The 27,985-nt window shown below is 38.0% G+C and overlaps 1 protein-coding gene across 5 annotated transcripts; it reads left to right on the forward strand.

Annotated features, from left to right (window-relative positions):
- Nucleotides 1-41: 41 nt before the first annotated feature.
- Nucleotides 42-27,901, forward strand: SEC61A2 (SEC61 translocon subunit alpha 2). Of its 5 annotated transcripts, none has more exons than XM_060160204.1 (12): nt 42-175; nt 2,294-2,361; nt 3,451-3,516; nt 10,721-10,799; nt 14,940-15,071; nt 15,189-15,298; nt 19,481-19,634; nt 20,608-20,768; nt 21,087-21,284; nt 23,694-23,885; nt 24,355-24,431; nt 26,839-27,901. In XM_060160204.1, the coding sequence occupies exons 1-12, from the start codon at nt 169-171 to the stop codon at nt 27,023-27,025; spliced, it is 1,431 nt and encodes a 476-aa protein (XP_060016187.1). In that variant the 5' UTR covers nt 42-168; the 3' UTR covers nt 27,026-27,901. The 5 variants fall into 5 exon arrangements, with proteins under 5 accessions (XP_060016187.1, XP_060016216.1, XP_060016206.1 ...); XM_060160223.1 differs by lacking the exon at nt 10,721-10,799 and adding an exon at nt 1,494-1,597 and having other exon boundaries at nt 66-175; XM_060160242.1 differs by lacking the exon at nt 42-175 and adding an exon at nt 1,521-1,597.
- The last annotated feature ends 84 nt before the right edge of the window (nt 27,902-27,985 follow it).

Below are 27,985 nucleotides of genomic sequence, written 5' to 3' on the forward strand. Positions count from 1 at the left end.
CCTGCCAGGGCCTGGCTGGGTGGGCGCGCGGGTCACGTGGACCGGGGCGGAGCCTGCGCGGGGTGGGCCGGAGCGTGTCGGGAGCGGGTGCCGAGGCCCGAGCCGCGGGACCCGAGCGAAGGCCGCGCTGAGGTCGCAGGGCCCCGCCGGGCCGCTTTAGCCGCCGCCATGGGCAGTGAGTAGCGGCGGCGAGGCCTTCGCCGGGGGCGCGGGCGCCGACGGGCCGCGGGCGGTGGGGCAGGCGACCGCCCGGGAGCGCTTAGCCCGCGGGCCGGGGAGACGCGGGCTGCGCCGGGCCGCTGAGGAGGGCGCGAGCCGGGGGCCTCCGCGGAGGCTCCTCCAGCCGTGCGAGGCCTCGCCCGGGCCGGCTGCGGGGTCGGGACCCGGAGGTCCGGGGTCTGCGCATCTTGGTGGGTGGCGAGGAGCGGCACACGGCGCGGAGAGGCCATTGGTTTTGGGGGCGGGGAGTTAGGGAACCAGGGGAAACCTGGACCACTTTTAATTTTTCAGGCAGGAGCTTAGGAAACTCATATTTTTAGTCCCAAATCACCGTTCTTTGGCATGTTAGTTGTGATGAATGAGGGTCCCTGACTTGTTTCATTTTTAAAAAAGTGATGCATGGCGTGTAGTTTCGGGGAGGAAAGGAGGCGATTGGTGGCATAAAGTTTTCTTTAAAATTTTCATTTCAGTCATTCTGTAGTGTGTACTGAAAACTAAACGAGTCTCAGGTTGTGTAAGCCTTAGGGACAAGGCCTTGCATAATGGGGATCTTTTGAGGGCCCTCTCCCAAACCCTCAACACCAGGAACCTTCACATAGTTGTTGGGGTGACTGTTGTATGAGTGGATTCCCGCAAACCCAAGCTGTGCACCCACTGGCCAGCTAGCTAACTAGTGGACATTTGGGGGAAGCTGGAAAGGAAGTAGAGGAGACCCTTGGTCTTGAATTAGCGGTATAATGGGTTAAATTCTGCAGCACAAGAATAGACAAGTGGCAGACAAAAAAGCATTGCTTTTTACATAAATACTCCAACACGGATTATTTTAAGCCAAGAGATCAGGGAGGGTAGCTTGGGTGGAAGTGGGAAGGAAAAGGGGTAAAGGGGTTCTAGGAAGTTTCCCGATGTGATTGACATTGGTTTTACATTAGAGATGAACACTTCCATAATTCAGATTTGCTTTCCAGATCGTCTGAAATGGTACTTGGGTAACAAAACATCTGCCCATGAGAATTTCTGAATTCTGTCAAACATCAGTGGCTGCCATCATTTTGAGAGGTTTTATAAAAAGTATAGTCAGATCAACTATACTTCAATAAAATAAATTAAAAAAATATATAGTGTGGTCAACTTTTGGCTAACTGCTGAAGTGTAATTACCCATGTCAGTTTAAAAATAATATCCTGATGTTCATATATACAGAATCCAGTGTTTGTAAGGGAAGATGATCATGACTAATACCTAGTTGTGGCTTTTTGTGTTTCTGTACGTTATAGACGCTGGCAAAGACTGAGAGATTATCATCTTCATCCTTCAGTTCTTTGGCAGGACTTTGACTTAAGCAGTGCCAGAAGAGAGTGCCTATCCTTAAAGAACCTTGGTTTATCTTTTCAATATGATGAGTTGTCTGGGAAAACAGTACTTTCTAATGAAATATAGTTGTCATTCTCTGGGCTGATGATTGTACATACACAAGTACTTTGAGATCCTTTTGTGGGAGAGTGACCAAGCAATGAATAGCGACTTAGTGAAATGAAGTAGAGATTGTATACAGTACTTTGAAAACCTACCTATAGAAGGTTGTTCCGTGATCTGTCTCATTTATGCATTTCAGCATTTTTCAGTCCCCAATTAAGTCAGTCCTGCAGTTACAGCCCATTTCCTGTTGTACTTTCCTTCTCTGATATGTCCTATTTCCTTCTGTAATGCATGGTCTTGTGAGTACACTGCATTTGCTCCTTTTGATGTAGTGGTGCTCACTGAATTATTCCTTTTCTGTATATATAAAAGGGGTGGGATTCAAGCATGAGGAAGCAAAATTGTGGTACAAGGATACTTGTATTACTTTGCTTCTGCTGACCAGCCCTTAAACCCTTTGGGCTCCTTTGTCCCGTGAATTATTTCTCTTCCCTTATGTATTTGAAATGGAGAGCATTATGGTTAATTCATTTTGGGGGGTGTGGATGGGATGGATTGCCATTAAAAGAAAACATTTGTATTTGACTCTGTGAAAAGATACATCTCTTTTTAAAAACTTCGTAATAGGGACATTTATTCTTTTTTTATTTTTTAACAGTCAAATTTTTAGAAGTTATCAAACCTTTCTGTGCAGTTCTACCAGAAATTCAGAAACCTGAAAGGAAAGTAAGTATAATATTTTAGTAATATAGAGGGTAGCTAAATGACTTATTCTGTTAAACTATCTAGATTGATTTATTTTCCCCAATGTTTTTCTGGTTGTAATTGGAAAAATATTACCTGTTCCTTCTCCTTGCAAGAGGCACAAAGTGAATAAAACTAGTGTAGACCTTTTAAATCTAGTTTATCTCATGGTTTCAAAACTGACTGTTCTTTAAGTTGTAACGTTTCCAAACCAAGTGTTTCTTTGGTCTGTGTGTTACAAGATATAGTATTCTCCTGTCCATAGTGGTCTACCGCACTAGGAATGACCCAGTCTGTTGGGTCAGTTTTGATGAGTACAACTGTTGCACATAAATGGATTGCAACTGTGCAGTTATATACCTCCCATTTCTTGATTCGTTCAGTACAAAGAAAAAAATCACAGAAATGCATTCGGAAGATATTGACCACATCTAATTGTTCTTCCATCATTGTACGCCTTTGGAACTGAGGCATTTCTATTCCAGAAATATTGTTAATCCCAAACTGGTCAGTTCCCAGACATTGCTCTTTTACTGTATGTTCAATTTCGCATGGAACTAACCAGAATAGGGACTAAAAAGAGTAAAGTAAGACTTCTGTTAAACTTACTGTTTATTTAGAAGTATATTTCTTTTTTTATTGCTTTGAGGTTATAAAAATAGTTGTTCCAGTTACATGTAAGGCATCCCAAGAAACTTTAGCTTTTCATATTCTATGAAACATTCACAGAATAATATTACAGGCAGTCCTAGCTTTCCACAATACAGTGTTAACTGAAATGTGTGCATATTAGATCTGTGTCTTTTCATCCTTTTCAGTCTCAGTTAATGTGGTACAATGCCTTGAGGCCAGCCTGTATTTAAGTTGTACTTAATTCTGGAAAAAGTAAAGGAAGATGTTTGAGAAGTTTAGCTGTTTGCTTTAGCTGCTACTGACTAGGGCGAGAGTATTTTAAGAGTAAATAATAGGAGCATGTCGTGATGGGGAAGGCTGGTTAAGGTTTAATATGGATTTTTCTTTATATTTGCTATTTCTTGGTTTTGATTGATCATTCTTTGTTTTCTTGCACAGATCCAGTTTAGAGAGAAGGTACTATGGACTGCTATAACTCTCTTCATCTTCTTAGTATGTTGTCAGGTATGTAACCAAACATTAAACAAATGTCTGTACTGTTATTCTAAGGTCTTGGTTGGTTAGAATTTGAGAAACTTATTTTAGTTCAAATAGTAAATATACTGAATTAGTTTGAGCAACATCATTTTTAAAAAATTATTTTTAATTGAACTGTAGTTGATTTACAATGTTATCTTAGTTCTAGTGTACGGCAAAGTGATTCATTATACATATACATTTTTTTTTTCATATTCTTTTCCATTATGGTTTATTACAGGATACTGAATATAGTTCCCTGTGCTATACAGTAGGACCTTGTTGTTTATCCATTATGTATATAATAGTTTGTATCTGCTAACCCCAACCTCCCAATCCATCCTCTCCCCGCACCCTTGGCAACCACAGGTCTGTTCTCTATATCTGTGAGTCTGTTTCTGTTTCATAAATAAGTTCATTTGTGTTATATTTTAGATTTCACATATAAGTGATATCATATGGTATTTGTCTTTCTCTTTCTGACTTACTCCACTTAGTATGATAATCTCTGTGTCCATCCATGTTGCTGCAGATGGCATCATTTCATTCTTTTTTATGGCTAGGTAATGTTCTATAGTATATATGTCTGTGAATATGTTCCTATATGTGTGTGTATATAATACACACACACACACACACACACACACCCCACATCTTCTTTATCCATTCATCTGTCAATGGACCTTTAGATTGCTTTTGTAAATAGGCGCATCATCATTTTAATCTGAGTTGATAGTGAAAATGGTTATCTTCTTCTGTGTATTTCTTTTGGTTTACTAGTGGGTTTGAACATATTTTCTTTTTTCCCCTTACTTTTCAGTTAATGATCTTTACCTATTTTTTTCTTGAGATTTTTAAAATTGATTTATGACAGGTTTTTAATTTTTATTTATTTATTTATTATTTTTGCGGTACATGGGCCTCTCACTGTTGTGGCCTCTCCCGTTGCGGAGCACAGGCTCCGGACGCGCAGGCTCAGCGGCCATGGCTCACGGGCCCAGCCGCTCCGCGGCATGTGGGATCTTCCCGGACCGGGGCACAAACCCGTGTCCCCTGAATCGGCAGGCGGACTCTCAACCACTGCGCCACCAGGGAAGCCCCTATGACAGGTTTTTATATATAAAAGTGTTAAATCTTTGACATGTATAGGGCAAATATTTTTCCACTTTGTTTGCTTTTAATCATGTTGTAAATTTATGTATTAATTAAAAAATCCCCAAAAGCCAAATTCTAGAATCCTAGGGATATTCTGTGTTTATAAATTAATAAAGTTCAATGATGCTTTTTAGTAAAATTTCACAGAGATTAAGTTCATAAAATGAGGATAAAATGTGACCTGCCCATGTCACAGGGTTATTGTATTGTGAGGATTAAATTAGATGATTTAAGTAAAGTTCTTTGAGGGTTTGAAAAGTACCAATATACATATAAGAAAGTTTAAAAAAATTACATGAGGAAGGAGTAGAACAAATAAAGTCCATAATCTGGGGAAAAGCCAAATTTATTTTTTTGAAAAGTGAAACTATTTGATCATTAAAATATTTTACTATTATACTTTGTTGGAAATTCTTTTGCATGGTCAGGGAGAGTGAACTTTTGAAAAACACAGACAAGTAGAAAAAAAGAAGAATCATCCATATTCCTACCATCTTGTTTTAACATCTTGGAAATTCCCCTCCCCTCCATTAAAAAAAAAATCAACTTTTTAAGGGTACAATTTATGTACAGCAAAATATACTCATTTCTAAGTGTACATTTTAAAGAGTTTTGACAAATGTATGCATCTACATACCTACTATCTCAGTGGGTATAGAACATTTCTGTTACTCCAGAATGTTTCTTGTACTCTTAGTCAGTTCCCACCTCACCCCATTCTCAGGCAATCACTGATCTGCTATTTCTATAATTTGATTTGTCTTTTCTAGAATTTCATGTACATGGAGTGATACAGTGTCTAACTTCTTCTTCAGCTTTTTGAGATTCATCCATGGTGTTGATTGTATCCGTGTTGATTGTATCACAGTTTGTTCATCTTGTCACCTGTTGTTGGACATTCGGGTTGTTTCCACATTTTGGCTAAAACAAATAAAGTTGCTATGAACGTTCCCGTACAAGGCTTTCTGTGGATATTTGTTTTCATTTCTCTTGGGTGAATACCTATGAGTAGAATTGCTAAGGTTTATGGTAAATGTATGTTCAACTTTGTGAGAAACTAACTCTTTTCCAAGTGGTCCCATCAACCGTATAGGAGTTCTGGTTGCTCTGCATCGTTGTTTATTCTTAGTATTGTTCAGCATTTTAATATTAGCCATTCTAATGGATGAGGGTTTTGTTTGTTTTTATTGTAATTGAAGTATAGTTGATATATAATATTGTGTTAGTTTCAGGTGTACAGCATAGTGATTCAGTTATATATATATATATTTTTTTCAGATTATTTTCCATTATAGGTTATTATAAGATATTGAATATACCTTCCTGTGCTAAACAGTAAATCCTTGTTGCTTATCTATTTTATGTATAGCAGTTTGTATCTGTTAATCCCGTACTTCTAATTTATCCCTCCCCCATCTCTCTTTCCCCTTTGGTAACCATAAAGTTTATTTTCTATGTCAGTCTGTTTCTGTTTTGTTTATAGATTCATTTATGTTATTTTTTAGATTCCACATGTAAATGATATTTGTCTTTGTCTGACTTAATTCACTAAGTATAATATTGTCTAGGTCCATTCATGTTGCTGCAAATGGCAATATTCCATTCTTTTTTATGGCTGAATAATATTCCATTGTACACACACACACACACACACACACACACACACACACACACACACACACACACACACACACACACACACACACACACACACACACACACACACACACACACACACACACACACACACACCCTTAAACCAGTTGCCTGCTGATGGACATTTAGGTTGCTTCCGTGTTTTGGCTGTTGTAAATCATGCTGCTGTCAACATTGGGGTGCATGTATCTTTTTTTTTTATTTGCGGTACGCGGGCCTCTCACTGTTGTGGCCTCTCCTGTTGCGGAGCACAGGCTCCGGACGCGCAGGCCCAGCGGCCATGGCTCACGGGCCCAGCCGCTCCGCGGCATGCGGGATCCTCCCAGACCGGAGCACGAACCCGTGTACCCTGCATCAGCAGGCGGACCCTCAACCACTGCACCACCAGGGAAGCCCACACGTATCTTTTTGAATTAGAGTTTTCTCTGGTCATATACCTAGGAGTGAGGTTGCTGGATTTTATGGTAGCTCTATTTTTAATTTTTTAAGGACCCTCCTGTTTTCCATTTCCATCAAAGTAGGTTCTCTTTTCTCCATGGTGAGGTTTTAACTTGTATTTCCCTGGTCAGTGATATTGAGCAGCTTTCTCATATGCTTATTGGGTATTTATCTTTTGTAAAGTGTTCTTTACCCAAATATTTTGCCCATTAAAAAAAATTGCATTTTTGTCTGATTAGTGAATTATATGCATTTAAAAATATTTTCTGGATACAAGTCCTTCATCAGATATATGTATTGTGAATATTTTCTCGTAGTCTATGGCTTGCCTTTTCATTTTCTTAACAAAACTTTTTGAGCAGAAGTTTTTAATTTCCATGAAGTTCATTTTATCTTTCTCTTTGATTGCTCATGGTTTTTGTTTCCTATCTAAGAAATGTTTGCCTATTATAAGGTTGTGAAGATTTTCTCCTGTATTCTTCTAAATATTTTACAGTTTTAGCTTGTATGTTTTGGTCTATGATCTATTCCAAGTTAATTTTTGTGTATGGCGTGAGGTAAGGTTAGGGTTCATTTTTTTCTATATGCATAACCAGTTGTTGAAAAGGCTCTCCTTTCTCCATTGAATTTCTTTGGCATCTTTGTTGAAAATCAGTTAGCCATATAAGCATGGATCTATTTTTGTACTCTCAGTTCTGTTCCATTGATCATATTCCATCGTTATGGTAAACCATAACTCTTTTGATTAATGTAGCTTTAAACTGAGTCCTGTAATTAGGTTGTAAAAGTCATCCAACTTTGTTCTTTCTTTTCAAAATGATTTTGTCTATTCTAGGTCACTCATATTTCCATCTGAATTTTAGAATCAGCTTGTCATTTTCTTTAAGAAAGTCTCCTGGCATTACGATTTTTATTGCTTTGAATATATAGGTCAGTTTAGAGAGCATTACCATCTTAATATTGAATCGTCTAATCCAAGGGTCTGCAAACTTTTTTTTTGTAAAGGGCCAGATAGTAAATATTTGCACCTTTGCAGCTGGAACCCAAGAAAACCCAAGAAGAAGAAAACATAACTTGAGTTACATTTCTTAAAGTGTGACATTTCTCATGACTGTTTCATGCCATAAATTAATTTATGCATTTTATGTTACTTCATTATTTTTTTTCTGTAATGTGTTTACATGGTTGTCAAGATGTACCTTTTTTTTTTTTTTTTTTTTTTTTGCGGTACGCGGGCCTCTCACTGCTGTGGCCTCTCCCTTTGCGGAGCACAGGCTCCGGACGCGCAGGCTCAGCGGCCATGGCTCACAGGCCCAGCCGCTCCGCGGCATGTGGGATCTTCCCAGACCAGGGCACGAACCCGTGTCCCCTGCAGCGGCAGGTGGACTCTCAAGCACTGCGCCACCAGAGAAGCCCAAGCTGTACCTTTTTGTCTTTCTCACGCTTAGGCAGTTTGGCCCAGGGCTGGTGATTTCTTGATTCTCTTTCCACTGAATCTCAAACAGAGAGAGCCACAGTTTTCCCCTCCCAGCCACAGTTGAAGGGTTTGGGGTCTCGTGTTCTCCATAGTGTTTTTTTAGCTTGAGAGACTGGTGGGAGGTGAGATCAACTGAGAGAAGTGCCATAAATGCCACCTGGGCTCTGCTCTCTTGCTAGACTTTTGTTACGTGTCTTGTGAGGGTCCTCACCACCTGACTGAGGAGGGCTTTATTCCATTACTGACCTCAGATCGCTCCCCAGTTCCTGACTCAGTGTAGCCCTGTAATTGTCAGTTGCACCAGAGAGAGCCCCGTTCCTGGCTTCTCTCATCCATTTCCTCTCAGCTGCCAAAGGAGGCAGGAGAGATGAGGATATCTGTGCAGCCCGCTCTTCTCCAGGTTTGGAGTGTTGTGGGGATTCTGGGGATTCTGTGCCCTTCCCTTTGTGATGGTTGGAGCAGTTTCATGCTGAGTCCCTATTCCTCGATTGTTTGTTTTCTCCCCGCCCATGACCATCAAGTTTATGATTCTTTTTCTTGTTTGGCTGCTTTATAGATAGTTTTCCTTTAGATTTTTAAATTCTTTTACTATTTTACATGTTTTGAAAAATGTGTTTTCTTATGTATTGGGGAGGGAAATTCTGTAACCTGATCACTCACGGCTTGCCATTTTAGCCCAGAAATATCTTGCTTGGTTTCAGTGCCCACTGCGTTTGGAGATCCCTACTACTAATTTTCTATTTGTCCATCTGATTGGTTCAGGGTTTCCATTCAAGCATGAAATGCTTGTTTCTCTGAAGTGTATACTGTATTTTGTGAAGTTGAAACTGGTTATTTTATGTAATATAGGGCAAAGCCTGAAAGTCTGCAACTTTGAGAGTCATAGAAAATAGCTCCTGTTGCTGCCCTTGTTGGACGTGGTCCTGTAACTATGGAATTTACTAAGAGGAGTAAAGTTAGACACTGAGTTTAATCCTGTTGACTACGGGAACGGAGGGAATACCATTACTTAGGGATGGTTGGCTGACTTTCTTGTTTGTTATCCCACAAAGCGTCTAATCATGGAGGTAATGGCTATCTCTGCGAGACTCAATTAAGGAAGGTAATTTGATTGATTGGTCTCTCTGCCACTTAGGGAATATTGTGATATGGACTATCCTGTAGTGTTAATTGGTTTTTATTCAATAACTTCCTTTCTCCCCATCTCTCACATTAGCTGAAGAGTGTTTGCATCTATAGGGTGCACACAAAATATTGTGCTTCTTGCTTCTGCTAACCCAGCTAATATATTCAGATGTCCAAAGAGGTTTAGGTTGACCAGATGACCTGTTTAAAATTGCTGGCAGCATCTTTTGGAACTTTTTTTTTTTTTTTAAATCAACTTCATATAGGGAAGGTTTATGAAATTGGAAGTGTATTTTTCTCCTACATGGTGAGGGAGGGGGTATGGCCAAGTGCTGTGTTCTGAACATGGGTCACATAATAGGAAGCATTCTGAAGTTAAGGTTTTTTTTTTTTTTCTGATTAAAAAGTAATATGTGTTCATTATAGAAAATAGAAATGCTGAAAAGAATATAGAAGAAAAAAACAAGAGTAATCCCACCACCTGTGAATAATCACTGTTCAAGATTAAAAAAAATATTTACACCTAGTTTTTTCTTCTATGCGTATTTTTACAGTGTTGATCTTTTACTTTATTTATACAGTTTCATACCATTCTTTTTATACTAGGTTTCCTCAACAATGGCACTGAAGTTTAGGCTGGATAATTCTTTGCGGTGGGGGACCGTCCCATAAATTGTAGGACGTTCAGCATCTCTGACCTCTACCCACTAATGCCAGTAGCACCCCCCTCAAGTTGGGACAACCAAAAGTGTCTTCCTATATTGCCAGATGTCCCCTGGGGGGGCAAAGTTGCCCCAGCTTGAGAACCATTGTTTTATACTTAATATTACAACATAAGCACATCCTCATACTGTTACAAACTTCATAGTATAATTTTTAATGGCTGCATAGTATTCTACTGTATATCTTGTCTTCAGTCTTACATTTGGAGTATGGCTGTGGCTGTCACTAGTACCCATAGCTTTCCAAGATTATTCTGTGACGTGGTAAATATATCCTGTACTGATAGGAGCATTTTCTTTAATTGCAAAAACATAAAATTTACCAACTTAACCATTTTTAAGTGTGCAGTTCAGTAGTGTTACATATATTCACATTGTTGTGCAACATATCTCCATACTGATAGGAATATTTACTAGTGAAATGTTGTAAGTAATGATTCCCATTGTTTTTATTTTCATTAAAGAACTTTACTTTTAAAGTATACTTGTTTTGTTATTGAACATGAGAAGTAGTGGGGTTTTTTTAAGTATTGCAAATATTAATTGAATGCATTATAAATTAAGTTCAAACTTAATTTATATAATACATTTTTATAAAATATTTTATGTAATCTTATAGATACCACTATTTGGAATCATGTCATCAGATTCTGCAGATCCTTTCTACTGGATGAGAGTTATTCTTGCATCCAACAGAGGTATATGCTGCTTTTCTTTTGCCTCCATGCTAGTACTGACATCAAATAGATGTGAAAATGTGGAAACAACTATTTTTTGATGTCTATGGGGAGGGGCAGTATATGGTAAAAGAAACTCATTGCCTAGGAGAAGAGACAAACATAAAGATAATTATAAAACTGTGTATTTATTGTAATAATAGAAGTATGTACAGAGTATAGAGTTACGACAGAATGGAGTGATTAGCATTGTCTAGAGCTTTGGTTCTCCATCCTTTTGTGGGTCATGTTTCCTTTGAGAATCTAATTAAATTTATCTGTACTCTCCCTAGAAAAATGCATGTACATTCACACGTGCAGATTTTTCATAAAATCTCAGGAGATTTCCTGGACTCTCTAAAGTGTATTCTTGAGTTTCTCATGGGACTGAAAGACTGATCTGCGGTGCCAGGGAGGAGATGATGCTGGGAGAGCATTTGGGTTGGAATTCAGCCTGTGGACCATCGGGAGAGGGAAGCCTGAGTCACAGCACACATGCATGAGGACACGGGGTGCAGGCTGGGGATTCGGGTGGGGGATGCTGATCAGTGAGGCTGAGAGATAGGGAGGGCCTGGATCAGGAGGGGCTTTTGGGGTGGGTTTTTTTCTACATCAAAAAAGTAACATTTGTTTGTTATAAAAAAAATGCACCAACATTTCAGATTTGTATAAAGCTGAAAATGAAGGTCTCGCTTCTCAGGGGTAACTCCTGGGAAGACAACAGATTGGTGAATAACCATCTAGACCTTTTATCTGAATATATATTCATATATATGAATTTATATACTTTTTTAAAAAACTGAAAAATAAGATCTACTATATAACTATTCTGCTACTTGGTGTGTTTACTTAGTATATTGGATGACCTATTTTACTGAATGGCCATATACTATTCCATTATATGGATGTGCCACGATTTCTTTAATCATTCATTCAGGTATTTATTGAGTTCTTCCTATGAGTGGAGCTTTGTGCTAGGTGCTGAGATTAGAGCAGTGATCAAGACAGTGATGCTGTTGTCGTGGAGTTTATGTTACTCTATTTGGGGAGGTAGACTCTACATGAACTGTATCTTGGGAGGGGGAAGGGACATTTGAGCAGAGACCTGCAGGACATGAGAGAAGGCCGTGTGAAGATCTGGGGGAGGAACCTTCCCCCAGGGAATAGCAAGTGCAAAGGCCCTGAGGTGCGAGTATGCTTAATGTTTTCCAAGAACAATGAGGAGGATGGTGTGATTGGAAGAAAAAAGGAAAGGGGAAACGTGGTAGGACATGATGCTGCAGATGAATCCAAGAGCCAGATTATGAGGCTTGTAGACAGTAAGGAGTGTGTTTTAGGTATGACCCCAAGGCCTGTAGGATCTGCTGTCATGCATGTAGTTTTTTTCCCAATTTTATATCATTATAATCAATGCTACCATGACTACTATCACACTCTTCTGTAAGTTTTTAATAGAATGAATTTCTAGAAGTTTAACTGCTTGTTTAGAAGGAATGTACACTTAAATTTTTGATAGATATTGTTAAATTGTCTTCCAAAAGCTTTGAATTATTTTATACACTCTGCTATGGTGTATGAGAATGACCATTTCGCTTCCAATAGTGGATAATATTTGTCCTTTAGTCTTTGTGTTAGACAGGTAAAAATTGGTATCTGGTATTTAATTTGTATTTCTTTATGTGTTGGTGAGCTTGAACATCATCTTATATTTTTATTGAATATTTCTATTTCTTCTATGAGTGGACTTGTTATAAGTCATAGGAAATTACTGACTGGTTTAAACACAAAAATGGAATTTACTGGAAGGATACTAGTCATTTTTTGGAACCCAAAGAGGAGGTAGAACAACTAAGCCTTGTGGAGAGAGAACCAGCTTTCAGACCTCAGCAGCAGGGGCAGGGAACCTTGTCTTTGTGATCTAGCTTCAACAGCTCCTGGGTTCTTCAGTTCTCAGTTCAGAATTAGAAATTACCAGGATTTCCACCAGACCCAGCCAGCTTTGGTTACAGTTTCAGGGTTACATAGTACAGATTTGGGTGCTGGGATTTCCTCTTATGTTGTTGGTATTTTCCTGAGAAAAGAGCATTATTGGGAGTGGCCATGCCATTTATCTCTTTTTTATTTTTCTATTTTCTATTTTTTTTGCAGGGGGGGGGCTATATTCCCTGTGTTGTACAACACACCCTTGAGGCTGTCTTATACCCAGTAGTTTTAACCTCCCACTCCCCACCCTATATTGCCCCCGCCCACCCCCACTGGTAACCTCTAGTTTGTTCTCTGTATCCGTGAGCCCGCTTCTTTTCTCGTTATATTCACTAGTTTGTTGTATTTTTTAGATTGCACTTATAAGTGATATCATATAGTGTTTGTCTTTCTCTGACTTATTTCACTGCTGTTTGTTCATTTTAAAATTCATTTGTAAGAATTCTTTGCCCTTTAGACATACGAGCTCTTTGTTACTTGTGTTCATTTTTCTTTTAACTATTACCCTGTCTTTTGCCACATGGAGGTTTCACAGTTGTATCTAATCATATCGTCCATTTTTTGCTTGTGGCCTTTATGTATTTTGTTATAGAAAGGCTTAGAAAGGCTTTTTCTTTTCCAAGATTATAAGCATACTCACTTCTGGTACTTTTGTATTTTGTCTTTTATGGTTATATTTTCTAAATCTGTGGCCTTTATTTTAATGTAAGTCATGAGATAAGGAATCTAGGCTTAATTTTCTATATTGGCCAGTTATTTGCCAAGGTCCATTTATGCTTCTTTTCCCTATTGAGTGGAAGTGCCATATTTCCTAAATGAAATGTTCATTAAAGCTTGACTGGATTAATTTTTGGACTAGATCCATTTGACAGTTTTAAATTTTGGTGATTTGATATAAAAAGAAATCTCCCTACCTGCCTACTAGCTTTAATGAGAAAACATATTTTTATCTTTTACCATTGAGGAAGTATCTGAGAAAACATGAAGAATCCATTTGAGATGCCATATTTTTTTAAAATTTATTTTATTCAAGTATAGTTGATTTACAGTGTTGTGATAATTTCCGCTGTACAGCAAAGTGATTCAGTTATACATATATACATTCTTTTTCATATTCGTTTACATTATGGTTTATCACAGGATATTGAATATAGTTCCCTGTGCTATACAGTAGGACCTTGTTGTTTATCCATTCTCTATATAATAGTATGCATCTGCTAATCCCAAACTCCCAATCCGTCCCTCTCCCAACCCCCTCCCCCTTGGCAACCACAAGTCTGTTCTCTATGTCTGTGAGTCCGCTTCGTAGATAAGTTCATTAACAATAGAAACATGTTGATAACCAGACTAAAATAACAGGAAATGATTTTCCACTTAAATATTTAAATGAAATCAAACTGTACATGCTATTTTTGAATATTTTTCCTATCCACTATGTCATTAACATTTTTCATGCCACTCAGCATTCTACAACATTGATTTTGATGACTTTCTATATAATTTTATATTTTGATTAGGAGAGTCACAGCTATTCATTTTTGTGTGTGTGTGTATGGTACGCGGGCCTCTCACTGCTGTGGCCTCTCCCATTGCGGAGCACAGGCTCCAGACGCGCAGGCTCAGCGGCCATGGCTCACGGGCCCAGCTGCTCCGCAGCATGTGGGATCTTCCCGGACCGGGGCACAAACCCGTGTCCCCTGCATCAGCAGGCGGACTCTCAACCACTGCGCCACCAGGGAAGCCCCACAGATATTCTTAAATACCATCTTTTTATTAACTTGTTATTTAATTTTTGGGCTTTCAAAATCCTGCGTTAAAATGTTTAGTGTAAATTTTAAAAATAGTGATTTGGACAGAAATCTTGGACAATTTCTTTCAAAGGATTTCTTTAACAATTTAAGTTTAGAATTCACAGAAATTTACGTTTTTGTAGTATTTATAGTAATTTTGATTCAATGCATTGTTGTGAGGTTGTGTTAATAAATGAGAGGGGGTTTTTTTTAGCAGTTAATGTTTAGGAAATGAAAATTTGCTTGTTAACATTTAACATGTATTTCATAGACATAATTAAGGACTCTTCTAAATTAATCTGCATTGGATATCGTAAAGATTATTTACTTTTTTCCCCTTCCTTTACAGGAACGTTAATGGAATTGGGTATCTCCCCAATTGTAACATCTGGTTTGATTATGCAGTTGTTAGCTGGAGCCAAAATCATTGAAGTTGGAGATACACCCAAAGATAGAGCCCTATTCAATGGAGCCCAGAAACGTGAGCATCAGTACAATTAATAAAGAGCCTTTTCCAAATTTTGTGGCAAAGATGTTTTTCTAGTCTTTTTTGTCTTTGGTTATAAGCATGTACTCCTTTTCCCCCAATTTTTGTCAGTATTTGGTATGATCATTACCATTGGGCAAGCCATTGTGTATGTCATGACGGGCATGTATGGGGATCCCGCTGAAATGGGTGCTGGAATCTGTCTCCTTATCATCATTCAGGTAAGAAATACAATTTTTCATATGGATAACAAAAAAGTTTGTTCCTTCTTTTCTTTTGAAACAATTCTTTAGGTGATTGATATACTCATTTTCTTACTTTATTGAAGTGACATGTATAAGTTGTTTTGATGTTAAAAATTAAAATGTATTGTAATAGCCCTGTAGATGTCTAATAATTATGGATCAATCAACTGTACTTCACTGATTCTAAGATGCACATTTTTCACATTTTGATGTCTCTGAAATCAGGATGTTTTCTTAGAGTTGATGCAGTCACACGTGCGGTCAGCCAGGTGGCGGTCGTGATGGTAGGCATTGCCTGCATGTGTACGTCAACTTGATCAAAGCTGTTTATATCGTCCTTATATCACTTGGTTATATGCATTGTTGATAAAACATGTCGTTGAGCTTAACTGCTGTTTAAAATGTCTTCCAACAGTCTGCTGTGATTTGTTATTGAAATGAAGAGTTATTGTGTATAAACAGAGGCACAGAAAGAGCAAGTTAGATGATAAACATCTATGTCTAAGTCTAAACTTTTTTTTAAGTAGAAAATAAAAAATTCTTTGTAATAGGTTATTGTGTCATAGTTGAAGTATTTTTTTCTTTCTTAATGACACACATAATAGTGTTACAAATAATAGTATCTTACAGTAAGTGAAATACCATATAAACACACATATATATATCCTATGGATTTTTTAAATGGATATTTTGGAATGTAATTTTTGAAGGCCAACGTGATTTTCCCTCTACTAAGTATCTTAAAATGTGTAAAGTTTGGAAGATATTTCTCTAATGTAGTCATTAAAAATCCTTTAGAGAAGTTACCCAGGAATGGACTGTACTTAAGTTATATGATAGTTATTTACTGGATTTTGAAAAGAAGCTTGCTTAAGTTAAACACTGAACGTCTAGAGTCCTGGTTATCTTGCAGATGCCTCTTGTTCACTCTACGAAATTAGGATTAATTTAGGAAAAAATTTTTTTTTTTTTTTGACTGAGGAAAAAATTTTTTTAATGGTCAAAAGGATCAAAGTCAAAAATAGTTTAAAATAAAACTAAAACACCAGTTTATTAGTATATATATATTGAGAAATACAACCATTTCGGATTGGCATGCTTGACCATCTTTTTTTTTTATAGGAAATCTTATATAGGAAACAAATTATAGTAAGAAGATTGTTTAGTGAGTATGATTCAGAACAAGGAGAATGGGATTGTTGAGGTATTTATTGGGCATCATTAACACATATCACAGGGCTTTTCTAATGAAATGGAAATATTTCATCTTTTAACCAGGAGAGGAATCTTTAATGGACTATTAGGTAGTTTTCTGAGCCCCAATGAGTTCCCATTTGGTATAAGGTACACTTCTTTAAAGGATAACTTTGTCATTATTTCTCCATTTAAAAAACACCTTGGGACTTCCCTGGTAGTCCAGTGGTTAAGGCTCCGTGCTTCCACTGCAGGGGACACGGGTTCGATCCCTGGTCAGGGAAGTTTCACAGGCCGCATAGTGTGGCCAAAAAGAAAAAGTAAGAAAATTTAAAAAAAAAATAAAAAACACCTTGACTGGCAAATTTATAACCCCGGGGAATTAGAGGAAGAAGAGTTGCAATGGATGGGAAAGAAGATCCTCTGAAAACTGGTTTTAGTATCTTTCAGTTCTTTGGCATGAGGATACTGATACACCAATTTTTGCCTTATTTTGTTTCTTTACAGCATTTGCTTTATGACCCATAGTTAGAATAACCCTGCTTTCTAAAAGACACTCAAAATTGGCATCTAGCTCTAAGAACATTATGCATCAGTAAAATTTTTCTAGTATTTTAGTAAGGGTGTATTTATATTCTTAAGGAACCTCAGCTGACCAGTTCTGGGTTAGTTAGTGAAAGTATTGACTTCTTATGAAGTCAGTTATGAATTTGAATTGATAAAAAATGGAGTTAAGCTATTGTAATTTTTTTTCCGTACCAGAAATCAAGGAATAGTTAAATTCCTGGAACGGAACAAGTGAAGTGGGTATATACTAAGTTGTTTACATAAATTCTGGTGCACAAATATTTGTCCTGTGGTTAATCCTTCTAGTGTTAATGTATAGAGAAATTTTTCACATTTGATCATAGGTGGGTAGTGACCCATTGCATCTTTTTAAGGCTTTGCTAACATTGAAAATGTGTAGATTTGCTAAAGAGATGTGATTAGATCAGTGTGTTTCCACCTAGAGATTTTGAAAACTGTTTGCATGCTGTTATGTAAGGTATTTCTCACCTTAATTATTCTTGTTTCATTCACATGGTCAGTGTTTTTCCACTAGTGAGTTTTGGAATCTAAATAGTGGGTCTTGATTAAAATTTTAAAAAAGAGTAGAGAGAGTATCAGTGTGCATGGCACATAGTAGAGGTAAGTATTATTTTGTCAAACTGAGTTGTGTGTGTGCGTGCACGCATGAGCAAGGTTGAAATGTTAAAGTGTTATTTTTATACATACTTTAGAGATTCATATGTATTGAACATTCTAGAAGGCATGCAATTAGTATTCAGTTTTTTTATCAACTGTTCTAGTCAATGAGATGCTGTCAGTTTCTGATTTCTCATTCCCTGCATAGGCATGCATGCTTTTTACCATCTTTTATTCCTTTAGTTATAGAAACCATTTCTCATTTAGGTTTCTCTGTAATTCCTTTGTCCAGTTAGAGAAGCATGAGTTTGATTTTCACCAGATATAAATGGATCACCCTCTAGTCTGATGGACATTGGTGTGAACAGGGGTTTGGAGAATTATCGTTGTTTCAGAGCTGCCTGTGTGACCTTGGACAGGTCATTTAATTAGAAGTCCATGAAAACACTGTCTGGTTGGCTGATGGTTTGTGGACAGCTATCATGCCCTGTAGAGGGTGGGCTTCTGTATGTCTGATGGGGAGTATGTACTTGTTACATAACTGTGGTCAAAATAAAATCTCAGTAGTTAAGTCCTAACTTGTCTTTTATCTTGTCAAATTGGTAAAGTTGGTTTTCAAACAGTAAAGAATTTGTGAGCTCTCTTAGGAGTTTTGAGAATTTTACCTTTTTTACAGTCCATTGAAATTCAAACTTAGAGATTGTAAACAGACAAGTTAGGCTCTGTACAGGCATTGAAATGACAGTTAAGGAAAAGAAAAAATACGGTAAGGTAAGCATGCTTCAAATAATGTTCTGTAGTTTTCTCTTCTTAACAGGGATATTGGGTGAACTGAGTAAGGTACGAGGGTGGGAGGCTTCAGACCTGGGAGGAATGGAAGGAGCATCTCCTCATGTCTGTAGGAGGGTGTCTTTGAAGTGGGGACAGGTGTGAGATTGGGGGCCTAGAAGCACATTTTCTTCCCCCCTTGATTAGGTTACTGAAGTGTGGGGAAGGAGTCACATGACCAAAGAGGTCACTTGTAAAGCTATGGATTATTTCTAATTGATACATACTTTTACTGATGTTTTCTCCAAGAGGAAAATTAAGAATTTTCAATTTCACATAAAGTTAGTATGCTTTCTTTTTTTAAAAAGAAAAATCATGAACTTAAGAACCTGGTGAACCCTTAATTGTTTTCAGATTTATATTCAGTTTTTGTCACTGTATGTATTAAATGCATTTTTACATTGTTATAATCTGTGTACATATTTGTGCTCTACTTTTTGACTTACTCTATTGTATATTTTATATATAATACACATATATAAAATCTATAATACTTAAAAATGTATCAGCATAGTTCACATGCTTTTCCTTTAATGGTCTATAAAATTGCATCTTGTTACTGTGTCATAATTCATTTGGTCTTTTACTTACTTGAAGCTATTTGGAATGCTTTTCAGTTTCTTGCTGTCATAAATGCTACAACTTTGTGAACATTTTTGTTTTAGGGTGCTTTTCAATAGGTCTTATTTAAACATTATAAGAGAAATATAAATATACTTTAAAAGTCAAAGTGTCTGCTTTGTAATGTAACAACATTTCCAGTCCTCTCATTTTCAGAATTGGCTTCTGATGAAACTAAATCGGGTTAGATGCAGGGTGTCATAATAGTGATACTGCATCGACTAGGTTTTAGTGTTGAAAATGCCTGTACTTTGAAAGTAGTCAGTGGTGTTCACTGCCCCTTTCTGAGTTTATTCTTGCTTCAGCTTACTTGCATTTCTTTCCCCACAGTTGTTTGTTGCTGGTTTGATTGTGCTGCTGTTAGATGAGCTGCTACAGAAGGGTTACGGCTTGGGGTCTGGGATTTCCCTCTTTATTGCCACCAACATCTGTGAAACCATTGTCTGGAAGGCCTTTAGTCCCACTACCATTAACACTGGCAGAGGTACAACGCACAGGGACGCAACTGCACGGGTTTGGCCGGGTGTGTGCTGAGAGGAGCATGAGGTGGTGGAGCGGGACTGCCGACAGACGCCCTGGTTTGCTGTCCCAGGCGACGGTGGATGTCAGGTGTTCCAAAACTGATAAGCAGAGATTGGTGGAGTATGAACTGTTGCTTCAGAAAGAATAGTATCTAAAATTTAGCCTCTGCTCATTTAAAATTTCAGTGGTTGCAAACATTTAAAAAATTTTATTTGCCTAAGCCAATTGTTGCAGAAGTCATTGATTTTGACTGATTTCAGCATTCCTCGAGGGATAAAAAGGTAGTGGATTTCAGATTAAAAAAAATTATTTATTGCATCATCAGGGAGTACTAGTACTTTTGCTGCTGTTCTCCTTGGCTTTGTAATAGCACCTAAATTATGAAATATTTCATTGTGTTTCCCCTTACCCATCTCCACTTCTCTCAAATGCCATCCAAGATTTGTAATGGTTAACATCTAACCTGGTCCCAGCCTTAAGAAAATAGCGGTGATGGTTTATTAATATACTTAGTAAAATGAATTAAAGGCAAGCTTGGTAGAGTAATGTCTGTCTTTCAACTCTGACATCTTTATTCTGCTTTGCTGCTTCTTTTCCCCATCTCCCCCCACCCCACCTCTGAATGTTCTTTTCCCTTCCCTAAAGTAAAGGTGAGGCAAATCATTATGAACTAAATATTTGCTTTGGTTTATTCTACTTTGTTTTCATCAAGAATAGTCTCTTGAGAAAACTTCAGATTTATGAAAAAAAGACTTATTTGCCTCAATGATGTAAATATTTTTTAGAAGCTCCACACATGGCTGTATCATAAACATAGATGAATTATCTGGACTCATATTTTCTGCCTTGTACTGGAGCTTCAAGGTTATTTGTTTTGACTTTTGGGACAACTTTGGGTAATGAAGCTACAGCCGATTTCTATCTTGATTTATCAGGTACCGAGTTTGAGGGTGCAGTCATAGCTCTCTTTCATTTACTGGCCACCAGGACAGACAAAGTTCGAGCTCTAAGGGAGGCTTTCTATCGTCAGAATTTACCCAATCTCATGAACCTCATTGCTACAGTTTTCGTGTTTGCTGTTGTTATATATTTTCAGGTAAGTATATTTTCTTCGCTGAAGTTAAGTGGAGTGTGGATTTTTATTTTGTTCTTAAAGAGGAGAATACCATTTGAAATGTTAGCAGCTAAGTCAGTGTTTCAAAATCTAGTTAGGCAAATAATTCCATCATTTAGACTCTGAGGTGCAAAATATTAGCAATTATGAAATAGAAAAGGATTTCTATTTCTGTGTGTCTCTGTGGAAGGGAAAGTTTGTTAGCATTGTCTTTGCATAGTCCCTCCTGTGACTGTTTGCCTCGTCTGGAGTCGTGGTACGTGCAGCCTCTCTGCCTTACTCCTAAGCTTCCTTTTTCAGGGATTTCGTGTGGACCTGCCCATTAAGTCGGCCCGGTACCGAGGGCAGTACAGCAGCTACCCCATCAAGCTCTTCTACACCTCCAACATCCCCATCATCCTGCAGTCGGCCCTGGTGTCCAACCTGTATGTTATTTCCCAGATGCTGTCAGTTCGATTTAGTGGCAACTTTTTAGTAAATTTACTAGGACAGTGGGCTGTGAGTATTTCATTATTTATTCTAAGTATTCAAATTTATTGTAATTTGCATTTCATGCTTTTAACTGAAAGAGATGAGCCATAATTGAAGCAGTTGCTATATATAACACTTCCAGATTCATTTACCTGTAGCCCAGTTTATCATTTATTTGGAAGAGTTGTAAAACTGTAAGCATTTTAAAACTAAGATTGGCCGAGTACTTTGTACTATTTTACGTCTAGGAAGCATTTTCACATCTCGTTTGAGTGACCTTTTAGGTTAAAATCACAGTTGCTCTTATGAAAGTGATTCCCTGTTTTGTAGTCTTATTCCTCTGTTGTCTAGAATAATGGTTTTTTTCCAAGAAGCTATCTGCTGATTATATAGGATACCGAAATCATCCTCTCCTGCCTCCCCTGCCGTTTTTCATGGCCCAAATGGCAGTAAATAAGAAAGGCACATAATAACTATATTGAAGAGAGAACAGTTGCTAGAAATGGAATCCAGTAAATTCTGCCTTCCTCTTTTAGATTTTCATCATAGCTCCTAAAGCAATCCAGCCACATTGTGATTGAGGTGTGAGTTATTGTAGGATTGAATTTTTTTTTTTTTTGGCTGCGTTGGGTCTTCGTTGCTGCGCATGGGATGGGCTTTCTCTAGTTGCGGCGCGCAGGCTTCTCATTTTGGTGGCTTCTCTTGTTGCGGAGCCCGGGCTCTAGGCGCACCGGCTTCAGTAGTTGCAGCACGTGGCTCAGTAGTTGCGGCACGTGGGCCCTAGAGCATGCGGGCTTCAGTAGTTGCGGCGCGTAAGCTCTAGAGTGCAGGCTTAGTAGTTGTGGCACACGGGCTTAGTTGCTCCGCGGCATGTGGGATCTTCCCGGACCAGGGATCAAACTCATGTCCCATGCACTGGCAGGCAGATTCTTAACCGTTGGGCCACCAGGGAAGTCCAGGATTGAATTTTGACTGGTTTAAATTTTCACCTGACCAAGGAGTGTTTTTTCCCCCTTAAAACTACAGAATTAGAGAAGAGTAAGAGCCTTTATTGTTTTCAGAATATGTAATTCTAGAATTTGTATTCCCCCAAAGAACTATTTTTTTAGTCATTCCTGAAATACGGTGCTTATTCTATGCATTTGTCTTAACGTGCTACCTTTTGTATTGTAAGTTGTAGCGACGTATCTTTCTGCATTTACTGAAGGCCATTTTTAAAATGTAAAGTTTAATAGGATGAAACAGTAATTCTTGAAAGGCAGTTGAAGGAAGTATGATTCCCTTTATCCAGAATAGTTGACCCTTGAACATGGGTTTGAGTTGTACGGGTTCATTTAGACGCAGGTTGTTTTCAGTAGTAAACACTTCAGTACTGCATGGTCTGCAGCAGGTTGAATCCTGCAATGCAGAACTGCGGATACGGAGGAGCCGTGTACACGGAGGAGTAACAATAACTTATATGTGGATTTCGACTTCATGGAGAGTCGGTGCCCTAACCCCCTCGTTCAAGGGTCAGCTGGACTCCTTTTCCATTCATTTAACAGAAATTGGATTGCCTGTGGTGAGGGGAGGGACTGTCCCTCCCCTCATGAGCTAATAATCTGGCAGTCATTGTTACTATGATAATTTCACAGTAATAAATGCACTGAGTGGTTGTATGGATTGTGTTGTGATCTTAATGAGATTTTTTTTAAAGTGAGAGAGCTATTGGGAAGTTTAATTTGTCAGGGCTTTTGATTTAGAATCAGTGATTCTAGGGGCACAGTAAATGAATCATTTGGAAATTGTAAATTCAGGAACCAGACATTTTAATCATTGCATCCAAAAATTGCTTTCCCACCATCTATGCCCAGAACTTCTATTTAATATGAGCAAATACATGTTATTCCCATTTCTTTTACTATAAAAATTCTTAAATGTTTGTGTGGATTAAAAAATACCTTTATACTTATTAAAAGACTACTCTTTACAATATACAAATCATATAAAGTTTAGGTAGTGAGTCGTTAGTCTTCTGTTAATATTTCAGTTGATTGCATTCTTAATAGCATACCTTGAAGTAAAAGAATATGTATGTACTCTTACATAGTTCAGAAAATTTCTGACTCTAAATGTTATCAGAGATCGATGTGATCTATTCCTGTCTTCAGGAAGAGAAGATTCTTCTTGTAGAAGTATTATAATTTTTTTAAAAAATTGCTCTTCTGTTAATATATTCACAATGTCTTATGTAATAGACACTCACTATATAATTTTTTTTTTTACTCACTATATAATTTTGTAAGAGTGAAGATACCAGACACAAAAGTAAATCCTTTAAGTTACATAGAATCATTAGCTGTAGGTGCTTTGAGCTTAAAACATCATCATAATTTTTGAGGAGTTTGAAAAGTCACAGAAATGTGACCATTTGTGCTTTTTATTCTTGTTCTATAGGACGTCAGTGGGGGAGGACCTGCTCGTTCTTACCCAGTGGGGGGCCTTTGTTACTACCTTTCTCCTCCTGAGTCCATGGGCGCCATATTTGAGGATCCTGTCCATGTGGTTGTTTATATCATCTTCATGTTGGGATCATGTGCATTCTTTTCTAAGACATGGATAGAGGTGTCTGGTTCCTCAGCCAAAGATGTAAGTATTTGGTTTGTTTGAAAATGAAAAAAAAAATTCATAATTTTTAGGTGTCAAATGGTAATTGATACACTTAATTACTTTTGTAATTTTAAACTCAAATACATACATTCTTAATGAGGTAATGTCATCCCCAGGGAGTTAAAAACTACAGGTAGTTCCTGGAAAGTGAAAAATTCTTAGATTTTACAATGGTTTGTGACCATCCAAAGCTCAACTCTACCCGACAAAGTCTTATTCCTTAGTATTTAATTTCTCTTTAGGGAGGTGATAATTAAGGAAAGATTGAGAAACCCTGGCTTAAGGTATGGATAATGTGGTTGTGCAGCATTGTAGCCTCAGGGAATATTATGATATGACAGTGTCTACTTCAGTCTTCCTGTATTTTCTGTGGAGAGCACTTCACACAGAACCTCGTAGTAAACAGTGAAATAGAGTTTGATTTTAAAAGTTGTTTTTCTCTTCGCAGGTAGCTAAACAGCTTAAAGAACAGCAAATGGTAATGAGAGGCCACAGGGATACCTCTATGGTTCATGAGCTTAATAGGTAAGGAAGGCCATTAGACTCAGTCTTGGATAGGAGAGAGAATGTGTTACATACACACACGTGTTCTTGGTTTTTCAATCTATCATTTGTTCTCAGATGTTATTTAAATTCATATTTGAAGCACTTTTCTTCTACTTAACACAAAAGAACCAAAATTTAACACAAAAGTGAATTGTTCTCCACATCAGAATTGACACCTAAATTATTATTTTAATTGAAATTATGTTCCCTTCACTGCTCAGCCCAGTGTTAAAATGCTGTAGGTCAGAGGTCCTCGTCTGGCTGCACTTAAAACCACCTGGGAGCTTTTAAAAAATACTGATATCCCGCCTCTAGGAATTGTGATTTATCTGGTCTGAGGTGGGTCCCAGGCATCAGTTTTTTGTTTTTGTTTTTTTTTTTTTTTGTACACAGCCCTCTCACTGTTGTGGCCTCTCCTGTTGCCGAGCACAGGCTCCGGATGCACAGCCTCAATGGCCATGGCTCACGGGCCTAGCTGCTCCGCGGCATGTGGGATCTTCCCAGACCGGGGCACGAACCTGTGTCCCCTGCATCGGCAGGCGGACTCTCAACCACTGTGCCACCAGGGAAGCCCCAGTTTTTTGTTTTTTAATAACAGTTTATTGAGATATAATTCACATATCATGTAATTTACTCATTTGAAATATACAGTTTAGTGGGGTTTTGTTTTTAGTATATTCTGAGTGTGTAATCATTACAATATAATTTTTAAAACATTTTCATCACCTGGAAAGAAACCTTGTACCTATTAGTTATTCTCCATTCCTACTCACCCTCCCACCTCCCAGCCCCAGGCTTTTTATCTAGTGTCTGTAGATTTGCCTGTTCTGGACATTTCATATAAATGGAGTTATATGTGATCCTTTGTGACTATCTTTTTCACGTAGCATAATGTTTTTGGAGTTCATTCATTATTCGTGAATAATATTCCCTTGTATGGATGTACCATGTTTTGTCTATCCATTCATCAGTTGATGGAAATTTTGGTTGTTTCCACTTTTTGGCTGTCGTGAACGTACTTGTTCAGGTTTTGTGTGGACATATGTTTTCATTTCTCTCAGAGTGGAACTATTGGGTTGGGTAGTAACTGTGTTGAACGTGTTGAGGAACTGCCAGACCCTTCTCCAGAGCAGCTGCCCCATTCTGCATCCAGCTGCAGTGTCTGGAGCTGCTGCACGTCCTCACCAGCACTAATTCTTGTTTTGATTTTAGCCACCTAGTAGGTATGAAGTGGTATCTCATTGTGGTTTTTCCCTTTTCATTGTGGTTTTGATTTGCGTCTCCCTGATGAGTAATGATGTTAAGCATCTTTTCATGTGTTAATTAGCCATTCAAATATGTTCTTTGGAGAAATGTCTCTTCTTTTGCTCATTTAAAATTTCTAATTGGGTTGTCTTTTTATTACTGTTTATAAGGGTAAAAAAAATATTTTGGATGTATCTCATCAGGTAAATGATTTGCAAATATTTTGTCCCATTCTGTGGGTTGTCTTTTCACTTTCTTGATGGTGTCCTTTGATGCACAAATTTTTAATTTTGATATTCAGTTTTTCTATTTCTTCTTTGGTTTCTTTGTGCTGTTTTTGGTGTTTGTATCTAAGAAGCCAGGGTCACAAAGATTAATCCTCTTATGTTTAGGTCTGTGACAACTCTGAGCTCATTTTTGTTTCATGTGAGATAGGGGTCCAGATTCCTTTTCCATGTGGATAGCCAAGTGTTCCAGAACCATTTGTTGAAAAGGCATTGGTATTTTAAACTTTTTATTTACAACATGGAATAGATTGCAGAGTGGTATAATGAACCCCTGCATTCAACTGTATCCAGCTTTAGTCGTTATCCTTCTCCCATTCTTGTTTCATCTACTGTCTTCCCCATCCATGGTCCCTCGCCCCCATCTTTTTTCCCCCTCTGGAGTATTTTAAATACAATCCCATTATTTTTAACAGTTCTCCAGGTGATACTAACATGTGGCCAAGGTTGAATTACTATTGAATAGGGTCATCCAAATCTAGTCACATAAATTTGATACTTAGCATTTTGATATTTACTCTTCATCTACGAGAGGGAGCTAAAGGTTACCCACTTACAAACAATATTAAACATTCCAATACTTAAATCACAGTTGAGGATTCTCCTCTTCTGCTGTAAAAATCATGTATTGCCTTTCTTGGCTATTAACTGGTTTCTTGAAATCAGATCATTTCTTGAGTCAGATCATTCCTTTCATCATTTTCATCAACACATAACTGTGTACAGCCCTGGACGAATCGTCAGTACTGCGGACAGTTCCTGGCGCGTTAGTTCAATTTTCTTCCGCCTGTTACTGCTGCTTCCTGCTGCCCCTTCCTGTGGGCCTCCCCTGCCTGACTCGGGGTTTTGTCTTCCAGGTACATCCCCACGGCGGCTGCGTTTGGGGGCTTGTGCATCGGCGCCCTGTCGGTGTTGGCCGACTTCCTCGGGGCCATTGGCTCGGGCACTGGAATTCTGCTTGCAGTCACCATTATTTATCAGTATTTTGAAATATTTGTTAAGGAACAGGCTGAAGTTGGCGGGATGGGTGCTTTGTTTTTCTAAATGTTCCAGTATTTTTGTGTGTGTGAAAGGGAAAATATTTTGACTCATTGTTTTTGTCAGATAATGCTGGCTCCCCTTTTCTTCTCTCACAATTTGTTTTCAAGTGTTGACCGTCTCATTCCTGAAATGGGCACGGAGCTAAGCCTGTGTGCAGCATTAGTACCAGCTGCCTTAACATTAAAGTTTACATTATTCATTAAAAAACCTACATGCAGTGTTGCCTGTGATGCTGGAAACCAATGTACCTGCCTTGCCATGTTCGGTTGTGATGGTGAGATGGTGACGTGGATCAGTTTTGCACACAACATTCAGGACACTCAGTATTCCCCCCACTTGTTTAAAAATAAATGCAGTTCAAATTGTCACTTTCCAGTATTTTTGAGCTTATTTAATGAGTTCTGGATCATTTATATCTAATCTATATTTTAGATATAATTACTTTTTATACTTTTTTAACTCATAGTATCCACATTCCCACCCTCCCCCATTTTATTTGTTCCTCCTCAAAGCAGCCACTTAGCCCAGATGAGCAGAATCAAGCTTTCAGAGTCAAATCTGTCACCAGAAACAACTGCTTATAATTACTCTGCCTGTTTTCCATTCCCCTTTCCTCCCAGGGACAGCACAGTCGGTGCTGTTTTACTGTATCGGCTATGCCTTGGAATTCCAACACATCACTTGAGAATACTCTTCAAGATACTATGCCCCAGTTTTTTTTTTTTAATCCCTAAAGCAAAGATCTAATTCTCAAGCAATGTCTGTAGTTCAGTGGGGGTGAACAATGAGTAATTCATGCTAGGAATCTGTGTATGTTGTTGTACTTTATAGCAGCAACATGAGTGTAAACAGTAGACAATAAAATTTTATTTAATAAAACTTTTGGTTGTGTTGGAAAAATAAAATCTGGTATTAAATGATTTCTAAGATTATATAGGTTCATTATATTCATACAGAATTCAT

The sequence above is a fragment of the Lagenorhynchus albirostris genome, chromosome 1 (genome assembly GCF_949774975.1).
Source record: "Lagenorhynchus albirostris chromosome 1, mLagAlb1.1, whole genome shotgun sequence".
NCBI lineage: Eukaryota > Metazoa > Chordata > Mammalia > Artiodactyla > Delphinidae > Lagenorhynchus > Lagenorhynchus albirostris.

Coding starts and splice junctions, on each gene's coding strand:
- SEC61A2 (XM_060160204.1), top strand. Junction 15,072..15,188: donor ATTCAATGGAGCCCAGAAAC/GTGAGCATCAGT, acceptor AATTTTTGTCAG/TATTTGGTATGATCATTACC. Junction 20,769..21,086: donor CTGTTGTTATATATTTTCAG/GTAAGTATATTT, acceptor TTCCTTTTTCAG/GGATTTCGTGTGGACCTGCC.